General features: G+C 38.7%; 1 protein-coding gene across 6 annotated transcripts in view; it reads left to right on the top strand.

The window, feature by feature from the left end:
- Positions 1-18,248, top strand: part of SLC41A2 (solute carrier family 41 member 2) — a 131,891-nt gene that overhangs the window by 106,802 nt on the left and 6,841 nt on the right. For all 6 annotated transcript variants that reach the window (XM_074271458.1, XM_074271464.1, XM_074271463.1 and 3 more), the window contains one exon: positions 37-185. In XM_074271458.1, the coding sequence (XP_074127559.1) occupies positions 37-185 (149 nt within the window). The remainder of the gene's footprint in view (positions 1-36; positions 186-18,248) is intronic.

The following is an 18,248-nucleotide window of genomic DNA, read 5'->3' as shown; positions in this document are numbered from 1 at the left end:
ATTTAGCTCTAAACGCCTTTGTGTTTTCCATTACAGGAGTCAATAACAAATCTGCCCAAGTTCTTCTACTTTTAGTGATTCCTGGACATTTAATTTTCCTCTATACCATCCACTTAATGAAAAGTGGTCACACTTCCCTGACTGCAATCTTCATCGCTGTATTCTTATTTGCTGCTGTGTTACAGGTAGGAACTGAAACCTCTAACATTTTTTTCCTTAAATTCCTTTAAGAATATGATATTTGGGGCAGCTAGCCCTGAAGCCAGGAGGACCTGAGTTCAAATCTGGTCTCAGACACTTAACACTTCCTGGCTGTGTGATCCTGGGCAAGTCACTTAACCCCAGCCTCTGGGGGAAAAAAAAAAAAAGAATATGATATTTGGTTGTTTTGTGTAAGTAATGTGTAAGTAGTAAAAAGGAAGGCATTCACATCTTAGCAGGGGTGGGACTAAAAGGCCTGGGCTGTTAGCACCGACAAGTCGTAAGAGAGACAGAAGCATGGGAAAGCGGGGAGGACACCAGCCTGGCATCAGGAAGCCTGGACCCAAGTCCTCCTCATTGTGTTGTCCTGGGCAGATCACGGCTCCACTTGCCTCTGTTTCCTAATGTGTAAAACGAGTAGGTTGGGCTCAATTGATTTCTGAGTTCTCCATAGCTCTAAATCTGTGATACTGATTTATACCTCTTAAAATGAACAATTTCACCGTTTCCTCTCAGATGATAAAGTAATAACGAGAGTCATTATTCACCTTTCAAAATACTTTCCTTTATCTGATATAAAATTGTAGAGGGTAGGTAGCATTGTTCCTACTTTATAGCTGAGGAAACCAAGGAAGCCAAGGTAAATTAATTGCCAAAGATATGTAGTTAATGAATAGCGGTGCTGGAGATTGAATCCAAGCCTTTGAACTCAGAAGGCTGGAACTCCTCCGGAGGGTGATGGTGGGCTGCCTCTCATCACCCTTGAAAGTCTCCCAAAGAACAAGGCTTTGCCTTGTGTTGGGACTAATTCACAGAGAAGTCTGAATTTTTCATTGAAGTTCCAAGTGCTAAGGCCAATTAGTAAGAAAGAGTTAGAGTCACTGGGACATAAAGCCAGAATGGACTTCAGAGTCATTTTATCTATAGACGTGGAAATTGATGTGAAGGATCCATAAGGTAACTTAGAAGCCTGTACTGGATATCGGTTTCCTCATTTCTTGCAGCATGATAGCATTCATCACATGCACACACCATGATCAGTCACTCCCCAATTGATGGGTGCCTCTTTAATGTCCATAAAAAGAACTGCTACAAATAAGTATATTTCAGTATTTAGTGACTTAAAGGCAAAAGTTGGTATAGGGGAGGATGTTGGAAAGCTTGACCCACAAATGAGAACCCAGATGGGCCAAAGGCTGATAGGCCCAGAAACCTCATATCACTGTGTCATAGAACCCAAGTGGGCCAAAGGCCCAGAAACCTCACATCCATTTGTCATGCCCCAGAAACCTCATATCTCTGTGTCATGGAACCCAATGGGTCAAAGGCTGAAAAGCTCCAGAAAGCTCACATCCATCTATCATGGAATCCAGATGGGCTAAAGGCTTATAGTTCCAGAAACCTTGTATCTCTGTGTCACAGAACTCAAGTGGGTCAAAGGCTGAAAAGCTCCAGAAAGCTCACATCCATCTATCATGGAATCCAGATGGGCTAAAGGCTTATAGTTCCAGAAACCTTGTATCTCTGTGTCACAGAACTCAAGTGGGTCAAAGGCTGAAAAGCTCCAGAAAGCTCACATCCATCTATCATGGAATCCAGATGGGCCAAAGGCTTATAGTTCCAGAAACCTCCCATCTCTGTGTCACAGAACCCAAGTGGGCCAAAAGCTGTTAGCCCCAGAAACCTCACATCTCTATCATGAAACCCAGGTGGGCCAAAGGCTGAAAAGCCCCAGAAAGCTCACATCTCTGTGTCATGGAACCCAGATGGGCTACAAGCTTATACAAACCCCAGAAGCCTTACATCTCTGTGTCATGAATATTCTCCTCAAGAAGGTGGAAGCCACTAGACATAGTGAGTGCCAAGCAACCATGAAAAATAAGATGTCTGTATTTATAGGACAGGATGTTATTGGAATGAATCATTGCCAGTATGAGAATCATTTGTGAAATTCATATGTTACTGAGTTGGTAGGACAAAGACAAAAATCAGTTTCAAACTCCAGCACCTAGTACAGTGCCTTGCACATAGTAGGTGTTTATTAAATGTCTATGGAATTGAAACCAGAAGAATGTAAAGGAGAATATGTGGTAAACAATTGAGGCAGCTCCTACACTGGCCCATTTAAACAACTTGATGTCAGAAAACGGATAAAAGAACAGATGTCACATATTATTATTTCCTAAGATTACCCAATGTAAATCAATCACCACAACAGAGAGAAGGAAAGAGCCTAGAAGCTGCCTGGGCCAGCAAACCCTTGATGTTGTTAAACAGATTGATGAGAGAGAGCTAAGAGCAACATTGGTATAAACTCATGTGGAAAATCTTAATGCGGTGGAAGGTTCTGAGCCATCTTGGCTCATATAAGAGAGAAAAACAAATTTCTAAAAAGGTTTGGAAAAGGACCTAATGAGAAAAGGTCGGCCCAAGGGCATTTAGGGATGAGAAAAAGGGAAGACAGGAGAAAATGAAAAAAATCCAAACACATTTTTTTACCATTAACATGAATAATTTCACCACATTTGGACTATAAAATTGCAGTTCCTGTGTGCCCTACAAGGAAGTAGAAGTGATATAAGGAAAATAAAAACATGAATAACAGCTGAAAAAGACCAGATATATAAAGGAGATCCATACTAGTGGTTACCTAATTTTGAGGACATGGAAGATCAAGTTTCAGGGTATCTGAAAAAAAAGAAAATTCCAGACTTGGGGAAAAAAAACCTCAGTTGTCATAAAAAATAACTTGGAATATATTAGTAACTATAGGTTCCCATGCCTATTTTACATGCATTGAATACCTACTTTAATGAAGGTGTGAGAAGAATGGAGTTGAGAAAAATCTATGTGCTAGACTTCCAAGCCCTTCCTCCATGCTTGTGTCAATCACTGTGGAGGCACGTATGGGCACATAGCATGGAGAGCCAGTCTGGCTGCTTAGCCACTTTAGAGGCAGCTATTCGTCCTGTTGGTTCTTTTAAAATTTTCCTTTAAATCTTATGAGATAATTTCCAACTTCCAGTTCACACCAGAAGATCTAAACTCCCACAGTTGAATAATTTTATGTATCTTTCATTTGTCTCCCAATTCGACTGAAAACTCTTGACTGTAAGATGGGGCCTTGTTCTTCTGTAGTGTCCCTTTGGGGCCTAGCATGGTGCTGAGCACACTGGAGACACACTGTAAATCATTTATGATGAAATGCTCAAAATCTCCATCTCTTTCAGTCCTGCGTTTTCTGAAGAGATTGCTCCATTGAGTGCCTCCACCAGCAAAAAAAAAATGTCTGCTGCAGGGACAACTGCTAATGGACTTAGCCCCATGGCCCAGTGGAGACACTCTTTTCCAATTACTCTGTTCACTCTCTCCCACTGATTTCATTCATTTGGTCAGTGCGTGATCTTTGTTTTATCAGAAAAGCCTTAGATGTGACTCAGCACCAGCCACCCCAGAGACATTGCAAAGCCAAGTGAACGTCCTCGTGTTTTTGCTAAACTTGAACTTCCTTTCTTTCATTGCTATAAATAGAGTTTGCTATGAAAAAACAACTCCAAAGCCCTCTAATCATACATAAAGGTCTATTGAAACTATCTGGTTTATTCTTGAAATGTTTAAATAGAAACCTTTCAAAAAGCCTTGACTCATGATGCTGGGTCCTCTTCTGGCTTGGAACCAAAAGCGTCTTTTCCACTTCTTTTTGGGGGAGAGTTAGAGGGAGACAGCAGGAAGCTGACAAAAAGGTGACACTTTATTTCAGGCCCTGAAACTGGCAAGGTTTGGACTTGGTGCCCTTCATGTCTGACCTATGGCAGAGCATTCCAAGCTCGTATTGGTCTGATCAACTACAGTCAGACACACTAACTGGACTGTAACATAATGATGTCATTTCTTCTTCTTTTTTTAATTAAACCTTTTTATTAAAAACATGTATAGATTGTTTTCAACATTCAGCCTTACAAAACCTTGTGTTCCAAATTTTTTCTCCCTCCTTTCGTATGTTAAACGTGTGCGATTCTTCTATACATATTTCTATAATTATCACATTGCACAGGAAAAATCAGATCAAAAAGGGAAAAATGAGAAAGAAAACAAAATGCGAACAACAACAAAAAAGTGAAAATGCTGTGTTGTGGTCCACACTCAGTCCCAGGGTCCTCTCTCTGGATGCAGATGGCTCTCTCCATCACAAGACCATTGGAACTGGCCTGAATCAACTTGCTTTTGGAAAAAGCCACATCCATCAGAATTAATATCATTTTACTTCTCTTCAAGAATGAAGACCACCAACCAACCAACTTGATGCATGTCAGTGTCACTTTTCAATGTAAAAACTTTTTACAACAGCTTGGGATAGTTCCAGTTTCTCGGTACTAAGGCATTATGCCAGTGAATGTACCCAGCTCTAACCTTGGGATCACCATGGTGAAACTTAGGCTCACGATGTAAAAGTGATCTCTTTCTAAGTTGTCTAGAGGTTAAAAGACTTTCAGGGGAGCAGGATGATTTTCTCCATGAGTTCTGATTTGATTTTCAACTTTGGGGGATGGGAGAGGAAGAAGGTGGTGATGGGCATCCAGAAAACTAAGACCCTCTAAGAATTATCTGACCTTGGTGGCCAGAGACCACTCTTGGGTCAAGAAGATGCACATTCAGGTCTTGCCTCTGATGGAGAAGGGCTGTGTGCTCCTGGGAGGGTCATTTAATACTCAGTGGTCCAAACAGACCTATATGGACATGGCAAAGCAGATGCATTAATTAGTTGAAGTCTCCCCAGCTTACTTGGGAAAAAGCAGTGCTAGACACTGGGGATCCACGCACAGGACAAAACAAACTGCTGTCCAGAATATTGTATTTTGCTGATACAGTCTGTGATCAGGTGATGGAAATCCAGGAGGAAGGAGAGTTTGTTACTGATAGAGAGGTTTCTAGTGAGTATTTGGTGGGGGGTGGATAGACATCAGAGTTGTGGGGAGGGGTCACAGGAAAAGGAACTGTTGGCCTTTTGAATCCTATGTGGAAGGAAGGAGAGGGAGCTTGCTTTCCATAAGATGGGGAAAGGATAGATTGATGGGATGTTCAGTGACTCGGAGCAGGGGAGAAGAATGCCATGGTAATGATGGTCAAGAATGTCACTTACTTAGGGAGGCTGCGAATAGTGGCAGAGTGTCCCTGGGGAGGCCCTTTTCAATAGTGTGTCCATCTCCATCCTGGCTCTGCAAAAGGGATTTTCCTGGCCCTAAGAGGGCTGTTGGTAAGGAAAGCCCAGGCAGTCTTGTCCCACGCAGCACACAGAGAGTTTGTCCCATTGTCCCCTCTGCCAGGGGGGCAGGATCCAAGAGGGCCACCTTTCTTCTTCTAGACAGATGTGCTGTGGCCAACCTCGGTGGTGACAAAAGGCTTGAGTTGTTGGTCTGTCGGATGGCAGTGATGGACAATTGGGGACAAGAGAAGATAGATTCTGGTTCTACAAATGGCACTTCATTCCGAGGCAGCAATGCTCCCTCTTTCCTTTGCAGCCATGTCCTGGATCTTCCTGGGTCCTTGCTGGCAATCCTCCCTTAATGTTTCAGGCCCCTACGGCCCAATCCCCTTTCAATTCTAGGTCCCCAACTGAGACTCAAACCTGGAGGACCAAGAGCCAGCTGATTGAAGCAAATTATCAGTGAGATCAAATTCCTGCATTCGATCCCTTTGTTCAGTAATTTGCCTGTCTTGTTCTCAGGTTCTATATTTCATGTACCTCCAAACCCTTTCGGTTAGGAATAGAGTTAGAAACAAAATGAATTTACGGTTAGGGTTATGGATGGATGGACTGGGGAAAATATATGCCTGCTATAGAAAAGCAACTCAAAGCATAAATCCTCCTGGTGGTGAATAAGGTGTGTTATCTCATGTATCTAGGACACATCACTTAATAATGGCCTGTTTTATGTATGAAGTCCCTCCTAGAGTTAATGAGTCATCCCAATTTATCCAAATAATGCCAGAGCTTCTTCAGGTTCCCATGTGGCCATCATCCCACAAAGCAGTGAAACTGTATGAAAGACTAGAGTTCCCTATATTTCACCCTTAACAGCGCTTGCATTTGAAATGATTTTTCAGTTAGAGTAGTAGGAGACGTTCCAGCCAGTATTCCCTCTTATCATCAGTAAGCATTTATGATGATATAATATCACTGCTTTTAAAACCATCATGTTGGACTGGAGCAAAAATTTGTATATGAAAGTAATGAACTTTCATAAAATGGATAGAATTAATAAAGAGTTATAAAAATCAAAAGGGACCTGAATATTATGAGACATCTTTATCCTGATTATGTGATTTGCTATGGAGCCTACAACTTTAGGCCCATGATCCCATGCTTTTTCCATCTGGACAGACACAAGGGGCAGAGTTGCCTCAAATAATGCATTGTAGGGAGTTCTCCATCACTAAAAAGCTTTAAAAAGCACAGCCTGCATGACCACTTATGAGAACTATTGTGGAAGGGATTCAGGTTTCGGGAAGGGGCTGCTTCTAGATGACCTTTGAAGGTTTCTTCCAAACCTGTTATTCTGTGATTCTATTCTGGTTTCGTTTTTCTTTTTTCCTGCCTACTCATTTGCATAGGAATATTTTCTTTCTTTGCAAGCAATATGGCATGATTCTCTAGACCCTGGATTTTGCTTTTTCTGATTCTCTGTTATCTTCTCAAAACCAGCTAATTTACTGCATTGAAAGCATAATCTGAATTTCTAAACTGTGTCATACCTCATTGGTCTTCCTTCATGGATGTATATAGAAACAAAACTTATAATTTTCTTTTTTTTTGGTTCATATCCATTTGTTTGCCCTCCTCCCTAAGCTGTTTTTCAAGGACTCCTTCCTTTGCTAGTATAGCAAGTCTGACCAACTACAAAGATAATTACTCCCCTTCTAGTTCCATCAAAAAAGCCAAATGCTATTCTCTTGAGCAACAAAGGATCAGTACACCACAAGGTTCATTTTCTGTGTTTAACTGCAAAGCCCCCAGTTGTTTACTCTTTGTGCTATAAGCCCTTCACATGTTTGTCTGTTTTTCTTTTTCTATTAAAGAGACATTTATTTGAAGCAATATAAAACTTGTTTGAAGCAAATTCAACAAAAAATGGCCATAGGTTGAATATAATGAAAAATACTATTTCTAGGGCAAAATAATGTCTAAAGGAAATAATCAGCATGAAGATGTCTCATAATATTTAGATACCTTTTTTCTTTTACAATCTTTTATTAATTCTATCCATTTTATGAAAATAAAACTGATTTCATTATTATTTTCCTTTTTATTATGGATACAAAAGCATATTAATAATCTTACTGTTAATAATCAACACATTCAACAAAAAGTTGCCCTAGGTTGAATATGGTGCAAAATGATTATTTCTAGGGCAAAATAATGCCTAAAAGAAATAATCAGTGTGAAGATGTCTCATAATATTCGGGTCCCTTTTGTCTTTTACAGTCCTTTATTAATTCTATCTATTTTATGAAAATTAAAGTGGATTTCACTCTTATTTTCCTTTTTATTATGGATACAGAAGCATATTGATAATCTTTAATGTAGCAGATCTCAGGAGAAGCAAAAATGGAGCCTTTTTAGCCTCAAAGTCTTTGGAATTCCCAGAGTGTTTATTAATATAATTGTGTCCCAGAAATAGCTTCTGAATAAAATGTTTAATTCCTTGTTTTAGGTAAAAAATATTTTCTACATAATGCTAGGTTTTTAAACTGTACTAAAAATCCTGACCAAACATAGTGTTGGAAAAAACCATTGTGAAAACTTTCCCATGACAATATGCTTATATAAAATATAGAATAATTCTACATGAGGAACAAACAGTGATCTCAATGAAGAAAAGATGAGTAAATTTACAAATTCAGGTCTAACCCTAGGCAAGTCACTTTACCCCAATTGCCTCAGCAGAACAAATAAACAAACAAAAATTCAGGTCAACAAATGTACATTAAGCATAAACTACTGTGTGCCCGCATTATGCTTATCAGACTATCTCTGCCTTTGAGGGGCTAATGATGGAGTTAGGAAAATAAAACTTCCACAAAATAAGTGCAGAAGAATGTAAATTCATTTTGTTTGTCCGTGAGATTAAAAATCTTTTAAAATTGTTACTTTCTGAGAATGAAGACTTGTAAGAGTCCCTGTGGTCCTTCTTTCCAGTAAGCCAAAAGTTCTTCTCCACCTCTTTCCATCTCCCTGCCATGATCTTTTGTGGACACCTCTGCATCTCAGAGCTGCCTGGCCCCAGGGGGATGAGTGTGTGCTCTTGGGAGCATATCAGACAGGAAGCAGTTCTAACACTGTGATCTCAGGACCTCATTATCTTCTTAAAACATTCCAGAAGAGCTTCTCTCCCCCTCTCCTCACCTCATCTTGCAGAGAGCCTTAATTCCTTTGGGTTATAACTATTGACTTTTATCATATTCAAAATGTCTCTGTATTGTTGTAAAAATCGATGTGACCTCATAGGTAACCTGAAAGGGTCTTGGGGACCCTCTGGAATTCCTGGACTTTACTGATGTTCCAGAGAAATAATCTATCCCATGAGAGGAAAAGATAATGTTGGAGGGGATGTGGGAAAACTGGACATTGTTGGTGGAGTTGTGAATTGATTCAACCATTCTTAAGAGCAATTTGGAACTATGCCCAAAGGGCTATCCAACTGCGCACACCCTTTGATTCAGCAGTGTCTCTCCTGGGCCTGTATTTCAAAGAGATCTTAAAGGAGAGGAAGGGATCCATCCACATGTAAAAATGTTTGTGGCAGCCCTTTTTGTAGTGTCAAGAAACTGGAAACTGAGTAGATGCCCATCATCTGGGGAATGGCTAAATAAATTGTGGTATATGAATGTTAGGGAATATTATTGTTCTGTAAGAAATGACCAGCAGGATGATTTCAGAAAGGCCTGGAGAGACTTACATGAACTGATGCTGAGTGAAACGAACAGAACCAGGAGATCATTATACAAGGCAACAGCAAGACTATACAATGATCAGTTCTGATCATCAGGATGGACATGGCTCTCTTCAATAATGAGATGATTCAGGCCAGTTTCAATGGTCTTGTGATGAAGAGAGCCATCTACACCCAGAGAGAAAACTGTGGGGACTGAGTGTGGATCACAACATAGCATCCTCACTCTTTTTGTTGTTGTTCGCTTGCATTTTGTTTTCTTTCTAATTTGTCTTCCTGTTTGATTGATTTTTCTTGTGCAGTGTGAAAATGTGGAAATATGTATAGAAGAATTGCACATGTTTAACATACATTGGATTACTTACTGTCTAGGGGAGGAGGTGGAGGGAGGAGATAGAAAATTTTGGAACACAAGGTTCTGCAAGGGTGAATGTTGAAAATTATCCATGCATGTGTTTTGAAAATAAAAAGTTTTATTAAAAAAAAAAAAAGAAACAATCCATCCCAGAAATTTTTAGGCATCAGACCGGATAGGGCCATGAATCTATAGTCAGAGAATTTGTTATAGGTATAAAATTCCAGAATTCATGACTAGATGCAGTATCTAGATCCCAACTTCTTGTCACTGACTGCAGAGGTTCCAAAATTATCAGTAAATTTGTCTTGTATACCTATTTTATATATCTCTATTATTTTATATCTCTATTAAATATACCTATTATGTATATATATATATATATGCACACTCAGGGTTATGTAAAAATTTCTCAGGCAAGCAAGAGTTGTGAGTGGAAAAAAGTTTAAGAAGCCCTGATCTGGGTTTTATAACACCAGTTGTGCTGATAATTTGACCAGTTTGGGTTTCCAACAGAGTTGAAATTGACATCTTGGCAGAAGGTACATATTCCTAGTGCCTCCCTGGCAAAAGTAATAATGATAACTGGAATTTTCTAGCACTTTATGGTTTATAAAATATTTTATTGTGCATATGTTGTGTTTCATTTGATTCTTACAACAGCCTTGTGAGATAGGGCCTATTTATGGCAGTTTTCACTGAGAATCTTGGAGGGAGAAAAAGCTTTATATGGCTTCTAGGCTGCCCCACAATAAAGAGCCAGACAGATGCTTTTCTATAAGATCCCCAACAAGTAATTGGGCACCTGGCCCCTGCCTAGGAGATCCCTAGCCCTGAAGAATCCCCAGTCTCCTGAGGTGGCCAGTGCCCCTTCATCAGAAAATGTCTCCTCTGCAGCTAAAAGTGGCACCTGCCAGTTCTGGATGGTCTTCCTCTTTCTGTCCTTGGAGTCAGGTGGGATGGAGGGCAAGTGATTCTCTCCTTTAAATCCCACTTCAGTACTTAAAGACTAAACATCCCTGGTCTGCTACTTCTGCCTCTTTAAGTGACAGGAAGATTGCTGTTTAGCCTGGAGAAGTCTTTATTGGGGGTGAGAGGTGAGGAGTGGGGAGTGATGTTAGCTGTCTGTCTCTGGGTCATGGCCTGCGGCCTCCTCTCCTTGGGCTTCTGCATGTCCTAGAATGGGACATTCAGAACTGAGCATAATATTCTAGGTGGTCAGGCTGTCTCTACCACTGTTCACTGCCATTCCCTTTTATCTGCTCTCTGTCCAAACCTGTGGTTACAACAGAAGCAGCGTGGGAAGTCAAGAGTGGAAGCATCCTGCTTCCATTAGCCTGGAGAGTTAGGGCACGTGTCCCCACAGGCCAACAGGATGTCAAGACCACTGATCTGGGTCCCATTCTCTGCTCTTAGGCCAGGCGTCTCCTCTGAAGAGAAAAGTATTATTGAAACCCTGAATTCCTCTATAGGACTAACCGGAAGAGTCTGCTTGAATACCAGTTCACAGTATGGACCAAATGCCAGTATGGGAGAGAAAGTGTGGGGACACTGACCTTCCAATTGAACAGCATATCTACTTATTCATTCATTCATTCATTGTTTGTTTGTTTATTCATTTATCTGTCTATTTAATTAAAGATTTTATTTTTAAAACATATGCATGGATAATTTTCAACATTCACCCTTGCAAAACTTTTTGTTCCAAATTTTTGCCCTTCCTTCCCCGCCTCCCCTCCCGTAGATGGCAAGCAATTCAATGTATGTTAAACATGTGCAATTCTATATTTATTTCCACAGTTATTATGCTTTACAAAAAATATCAGATCAAAAAGGGGAAAAAAAGAGAAAGAAAATAAAATGCCAGCAAACAACAACAAAAAGAGTGAGAATGCTATGTTGTGATCCACACTCAGTTCCCATAATCCTCTCTGGGTGTAGATGGCTCTCTCCATTCCAAGATCATTGGAACTGATCTGGTTCATCTCATTGTCGGAGAGGGCCACGTCCATCAGAATTGGTCATCATACAGTATTGTTGTTGAAGTATAGAATGATCTCCTGCTTCTGCTCATTTCACTTAGCATCAGTTCATTAAGTCTCTCCAGACCTCTCTGAAATTATCCAACAAATATTTATTAAGTAAACAGTGAGTTCAATATTAACTTACACACTTTTCAAGGACAGGGACCCTCTGATTTTTTGACTTTGTTCTTCCAATGCTTAGCAAATTGCCTGGGATATAGTATTTGCCTCCTCAATGTTTGTTCAGTTGAGTCCCTATTCCATGGGAAACTCTGGACAAGGTGCTGAGAACCTAGACAATCACATAGAGTGAGTGAACTTACCTCCTCCCAGCTAGGCTGGTCATAAGGCTTGAGCTATCAGTGCAGTTAGTAATGTTAGGCAGTTGGCCCTGCCTTGTTCATTTAATCCCAACCTCCAGAAAAAATGAAGGACTGGCCTTTCCCAAACATGGCAGGCCTAGCTAGAAACTGTGATTCATTTATTCTCAAATAAATTCTCAAATGGTATTAGACGTGTATTTTGGTAGTCATAGTTGGGGAAGAAGTGGAATTGAGAAGGAGGACGGAATTGTTTAAGGAAAATTAGAGGGAGAAAATGCAGTTCTTAGAATTTGCCTTGGGTGTAAAAATAACAAAGTGAACAGCTCTGAGACTGAGTGCAACATTTACCTGAAAACAAGGGGTGGGGAGACTTGTAAGATGTCCCCGCTGGCACTGTTAAGGCAATTTCAGATATAATTAGATGTTCTGAATAGTATAATTGTGCTATTATTACTTAGGCTATGGAGCTTTGGAACTGAGGCATTTCCCCAATTCCATATTTATGATTTATACTCCAAACAGAGAGTATTGGGCTTTAGGCCAGCAAGCAGTACATAGAAGATGAAATGACTGTCTGCCCTATTTGAGAAATAGCATGGCTGTAACTATGTGCAGCAAAGCATCGAGAAAAGGAGTTATTTTCAGCCTTGTCAAGCCTGATCAAAATGAAGGCAAGACTTGAAAAACGGAGCCATCCTTTTCCCAGCATACTGCTTTGGACATTTGAAAGCTTCTCTCTGAGTTCACAATTCTGCTGAGATAGCAAAGATGACTCCAAAGACTTTTCACATCAGCCAGTCAAATCTTATAAGACAGATATGTTAACGATTCTGGCAATAAGCATTTAATGGGAAACTATCTATAGAAGCCATCATCCAGCAAAATTTGTCCCAGTAAAACTATTGTTTACGTCCCCGGCCCTTCTAACATTCATTGGTCTGAAGTTAATCTTATATTTTGAAAATTCTAAGACTTAAAAAATTACTTAAGATCATCCTTCAATTTTAAACATCGTTCTATTTTTTTAAACCAAAAGTCATGTCATTAACATAATGGTGATATCTGAGCTAAAGAATATTTTTAAGTGTATGTGAATAAATTGTTAAAAAAAAAACCTTGAAAACTAAAACACTTGTTAGTTATTTATCATTTAAATAAAAGAACTGGGCTTGAGTTCCAATTCTCCACTTAACTAGAAATGTGACTTCTCTTTTTTCATTGATAGAATATAGATGGATAATCCTGATTGTTCTTTTACAGAGATATGTGAGCATCAGCATAACCTATTTGGCAAACCTTAAAGTGCTACATATACATACTACTGTATGTATACACACACATTTATATATACATATATATATATATATATATATATATATATATATATACACACACACACACACACACACACACACACACATACATACATACATACATACATACATACATACACACACACACACATTGGAGGCATTCAGGTGGCCCTGTGGACAGAGTGCTGGGTCTGAAGCCAGGAAGATCTGAGTTCAAATATGGCCTCAGATTCTTACTAACTATATGACATGGTGGGCAAGTCATTTAGTACTATTTAACACTTAATCTATTAGAGAAGGAAATGGCAAACCACTCTAGAGTCTGCCAAGAAAAAAAATTAGATGGGACTGAATGACTGAATAGCAACAAACTGTTCTACATATTGTATAAATATTTATTTATGCTGCTGATGTTGGTAGTAATAATAATGATAACAAAATCCTATATTGTCATGATTTCATATAATCAGTGGTAGGTGGAAGTGACATTTTATTGGGGGAAAAGGGACTTCAGCAAGTGCTATATTAGTTTTAGGGAAGACAAACATGAGTAATTATATTTTCAAAGTTTTTCTCATGAACTCCATGTTGTCATTATAGCCTTTATACAAATATTGCATGGAGAGAGACATGGACCTGGAATTCTAAAAGGCTGGGTTGGTGGTGGACCAGCTCTGGCAGGAGCCTATCACTTTGGAAGGGCTTTGGAGGTCCCAAGGTCAGGAAGGCTCCTCACCAGAAGGTTGATCTCCAAATTGACTAGATTTTTGAAATCATGGTGGTAAGGGGTGCATTTGGGAATTTGGGTGCATCTCTCCCCACCTCCACTGATGCAGTGACAAAGATTTGGAAATACTGAAGGAAGTGTCTTTAGGAGACCTAAAAGATTTTTTTCCCTGAGGCAATTGGGATTAAGTGACTTGCCCAGGGTCACACAGCCTGGAAGTGTTAAGCAGGCCAAATTTGAACTCAGGTCACCCTGACTTCAGGGATAGTGCTCTATTCACTGTGCCACCCAGCTGTCCCTCTTTTATTTAAATAAGGGATACCTCTGGGAAGGGAAGGAGAGAAGAGGGAATATACTAGAGATAAAACCAAAAGATAACACTTAAAATAGTTTTTAAAGAAAATAAAATTTAGTTAAGGTTCCAGGGAACAGATAATAAAATATCAAGAGATGCAGGATGGATAGGACATAATATTATTATAAATGCTATCAGATAATAGTCACCACACTGTTTCTTTGCTGGAAGGGAAGTTCCATCTCAGGGTGGAGTTAGCATGTAAAAAGTGACTGCTATGTATCAGGACCTTGTAATAATATAATATAATATATGTTATAATATTGTATATATTATAATAATATATAAAACAAATATAAATAAACATAAATTTAAAAATTCATTCAATTCTCACAATAACCTTTCAGATAGGAGCTCTTATATAGACATACATCTGGCTATATAGTACATACATATATACATATTCATATATGCATACACATATATTATGTTTACATATATCACATATTATAATATGAGGAAGCTGAGGCAAAATGGACGTTAAGTAGCTTACCCAAGATCACAGACCAAGTATTTGGGGCTGAATTTGAACTCTGATTTTTGGCCCCTAGATTGTGATGTAAAGATAAAAAATGTCAGCAAAACCTTTTCTTTCTTTCTTTCTTTTTTTTTTTTTAAAGCAAGTACTTTGTGTGTATCTAATCTCTCTGTGTGTGTGTGTGTGTGTGTGTGTGTGTGTGTGTGTGTGTGTGTATGTGTGTGTGCATAGTTATTATCAGCACTGTTAGGAGGAACTTCCAAATCACATATTTTCTTCATGTTCTTACTAAATATGACATATAACAAACTGGGAAAAGTACCGTATCTAGTCTTCTTTTATGTGTCTTGTAGAAGTCTAAGTTGATTGTGATTTTGCCTTTGCCTTTGTGCCATTGATCATTTAATTCACTGTGACCCTTTTTCTGTATAAATCAGTCTGCAGTCTATCAGTCACTGTCTGCAGGCCTACAAATGTTCTTGGTTTTTTATGGAGTCAATGACTTAAGGATCCTTGAGACCCAGAAGAGGCCTGGATTCCAGATCTCATTTCTTTGTTGTCCCCTTGATTTGTATCCTCAAATCTGTCCCTCTAAAAGAAGCTCATTAAACCAGTTTCTTGTTGTCAATTCGTTTGATTGTGTCTTCTGAAAAGCTAAGGGTTTGTGTCAGATTAGGGCTCTTTTTAAATAAGTATTTACTTGTTTTATTACTGGTTGCTTTGTTTTTGGTCTCTACCTCTGATTTCATTGGTATAGGAAATTTCCAGGAAAGAAAGGACATATAACAACACAGACCAGCACCTGCTCTACAGCTTAGAATGTATGGGAGTTACTTGTGATGCTGTGCAGTAGTTCCATTTATTAACAAAGAGTAAACCTGACAACTTAGCATATGCAACATGCCCTCCTTTGGCTTGTCACGTTTTCTGCTTGATTTGGATTTTGACACCTCCATTTGATATTCTTCCTCAAAGACCACCTATGAAAAAATGGTATATTTTTAAAAGTCTAACCTAATTTCTAGACCATCAGTTTTCAGTGACACTTAAGTAAGACTCAGCCTCTGAAACAGATTTATTCTCATCTTTCAGATACGGTTCTTAATCTCTTTTAACTTGACATAGAGGTGGATCATGCTATGATAATTCTTTTTTTTTTTTTTTTTTTTTGGTTGTTGTTATTCAATGCAATTGGGGTTAAGTAACTTGTTCAGGGTCACACAGCTAGTAAGTGTCAAATGTCTAAGGCTGGATTTGAACTCAGGTTTTCCTGACTTCAGGGTCGGTACTCTATCCAGTGGAGTGCCACCTAGCTACCCCTTATTCTTTCTCTACTTGGGCAGTTTGGTAATTTCTGAATAATTCTGCTTTAATTCTTTTTTTTCAGAATTTATCATTCCATCATTTGGTTTGAGACCCATTAGAAGGCAGCCATTTCCTCATTACAGATTCACTTAGACTTCAGGCACTGGTTTTTGTACTGTCTTGAATGAAAAAATGAATTTCATCAGTAAATATGTCATTTTTCTAATCTTTGACACTCTAGTTTTTATACAGTCTTATCCATAACAAGTGTATTTTTTCATAACAATGGTTGGCAGATGTTTACTTTGACAAGTCTACTTATCATTCTTTCCCATTTTAAGAAGCTGACCCCATACTGTAACTGAATTAAAATAACTTTTCAGCTACCAGGTTCCCCTTTGCTTCTTATGTATTTTTGTTTTGTTTTGTACATGTTGTTTTGTAGTACAAAACAAAACAATGAAGTTCATTGTGATCAATCTTATCTCACTGTTGACTTGAAGGATGCTGGAAACATGAATTCCTTATTCCATTAAAGTGTACTTTTTAAGGGTCTCAACTTTTTTCTTTAAAGTGATGTCCATTGTTTTTCAAATCACAGAATTAAAAATTCAACAAAAGACCATAAAGTGAAATCCAGCACTCAGCTATCAGAGAACTAATTAACAGTGGAGAAACCAGGCAGCTAGGTGGCTCAGTGGATGCAGCACCAGCCCTGAAGTCAGGAGGACCTGAGTTCAAATCTGCCTCAGACACTTAACATTTACTAGCTGTGTGACTCTGGGCAAGGCACTTAACCCCAGTTGCCTCAGAAAAACAAACAAACAAACGAACAAAGACAAAAATAGTAGATAAACCATCTCTATCTGGTCAGCATTCCATGTTGGCCTAATGTCAGTAAAAGAAGACACACAGATGACAATTTGCTGACACTCAGTGATACCATATCAAAATTACTGCTTGTTCAGGTATTTCACATACCACTGTATAGTCACATTAAAATAATAGAGATAATTTTAATTTTTAAAAAGTGATTTATCTTTTCCCAGGTTTGATTTAACATTCTCATGCTAGGCAGGTGTTTCCAGTCCTTTCTTCAAAATAATATTTTTCATAACCTCTTTTTATTTTTATTTCATATTTATTTTCCATTATATCTCTCCTAGGTCCCAAAAAGCCATCCCTTGTAGCAAGGAATTAAAGAAATAGGGAGAAAAGGGCCATTTTGAAAAATTAATCAACATTTCAACCAATTAGGATTACTTATGTTCCATACTCACTTCTGAAAAGAAGGGAGGGAAGTATATCTTTTCAAGGACCAAGCATGATCATTATAACTTCTGAGCTTTGGGTTCCATCTTTTTATTGTTCTTTCCTTTTACATTGTTGTCATATATACTTTCTTGGTTCTGCTTATTGTACTTTACACAATTTTATTTATGCCTTCTGATTCTTCTTTGAATTCATTACATTCTTTCTTAGGACATAGTAATATTCCATTACATTCTTCTCCCCAACTTGTTTAACCATTCTTCAATTGGTGGGGATCCACTTTGCTACCAATTTTTTTCCTACTACCACAAAAAGTGCTGCTGTGTATTTTTTGGTGTAGCTGAGAACTTTATGTCATCTTTGCTACTGGTCCCAAACTGTCATTTCTTAAGATTGTTCAGGTGACCTGATTTTTATTTTCCTAAAAGTATCCAACATCTCCACATTCTCTTTGAGAATATTACTGTTTGGGGAGGGATAACTCCATGGGCTGCTAAAAAGTACCCTTGGAGATATTCTTTAATAGAATGGTCAATAGACTTATCAAAAAATATGGATAGTCAACTTTCCAAGGAAGAAATCCAAGCATCAACAACCACATAAAGTGTATCCCAAGTCACTAATAATAAGGGAGAAATGCAAATTAAAATAACTCATATTGATAAGGATAACAAAAAGGAAAATGACAGTTGTAGAAGCTGAGAGAAATGAGGCACACCAATGATATAGTGTGGCTGGGAATGACCCATCATTCTTCCTTCATCCTCCCTCCCCCCTCCTCTTCTCCTTCCCTCCTTCCCTCCCTCCTTCCCTTTTTCCCTCTTTACCTCCCTCCTTCCCTCCCTTCTTTTCTCCCCCTTCCTTCCTCCCCCCTCTCTCCCTTCCTTTCTTTTTCTTTCTTTCTTTCCTCCCTCCCTTTTTGTTTCTTTCTTGATTTTCTTTCT

This window comes from Sminthopsis crassicaudata, chromosome 5 (genome assembly GCF_048593235.1).
Source record: "Sminthopsis crassicaudata isolate SCR6 chromosome 5, ASM4859323v1, whole genome shotgun sequence".
Taxonomy (NCBI): domain Eukaryota; kingdom Metazoa; phylum Chordata; class Mammalia; order Dasyuromorphia; family Dasyuridae; genus Sminthopsis; species Sminthopsis crassicaudata.
This window is presented reverse-complemented; position numbering and strand designations above follow the sequence as displayed.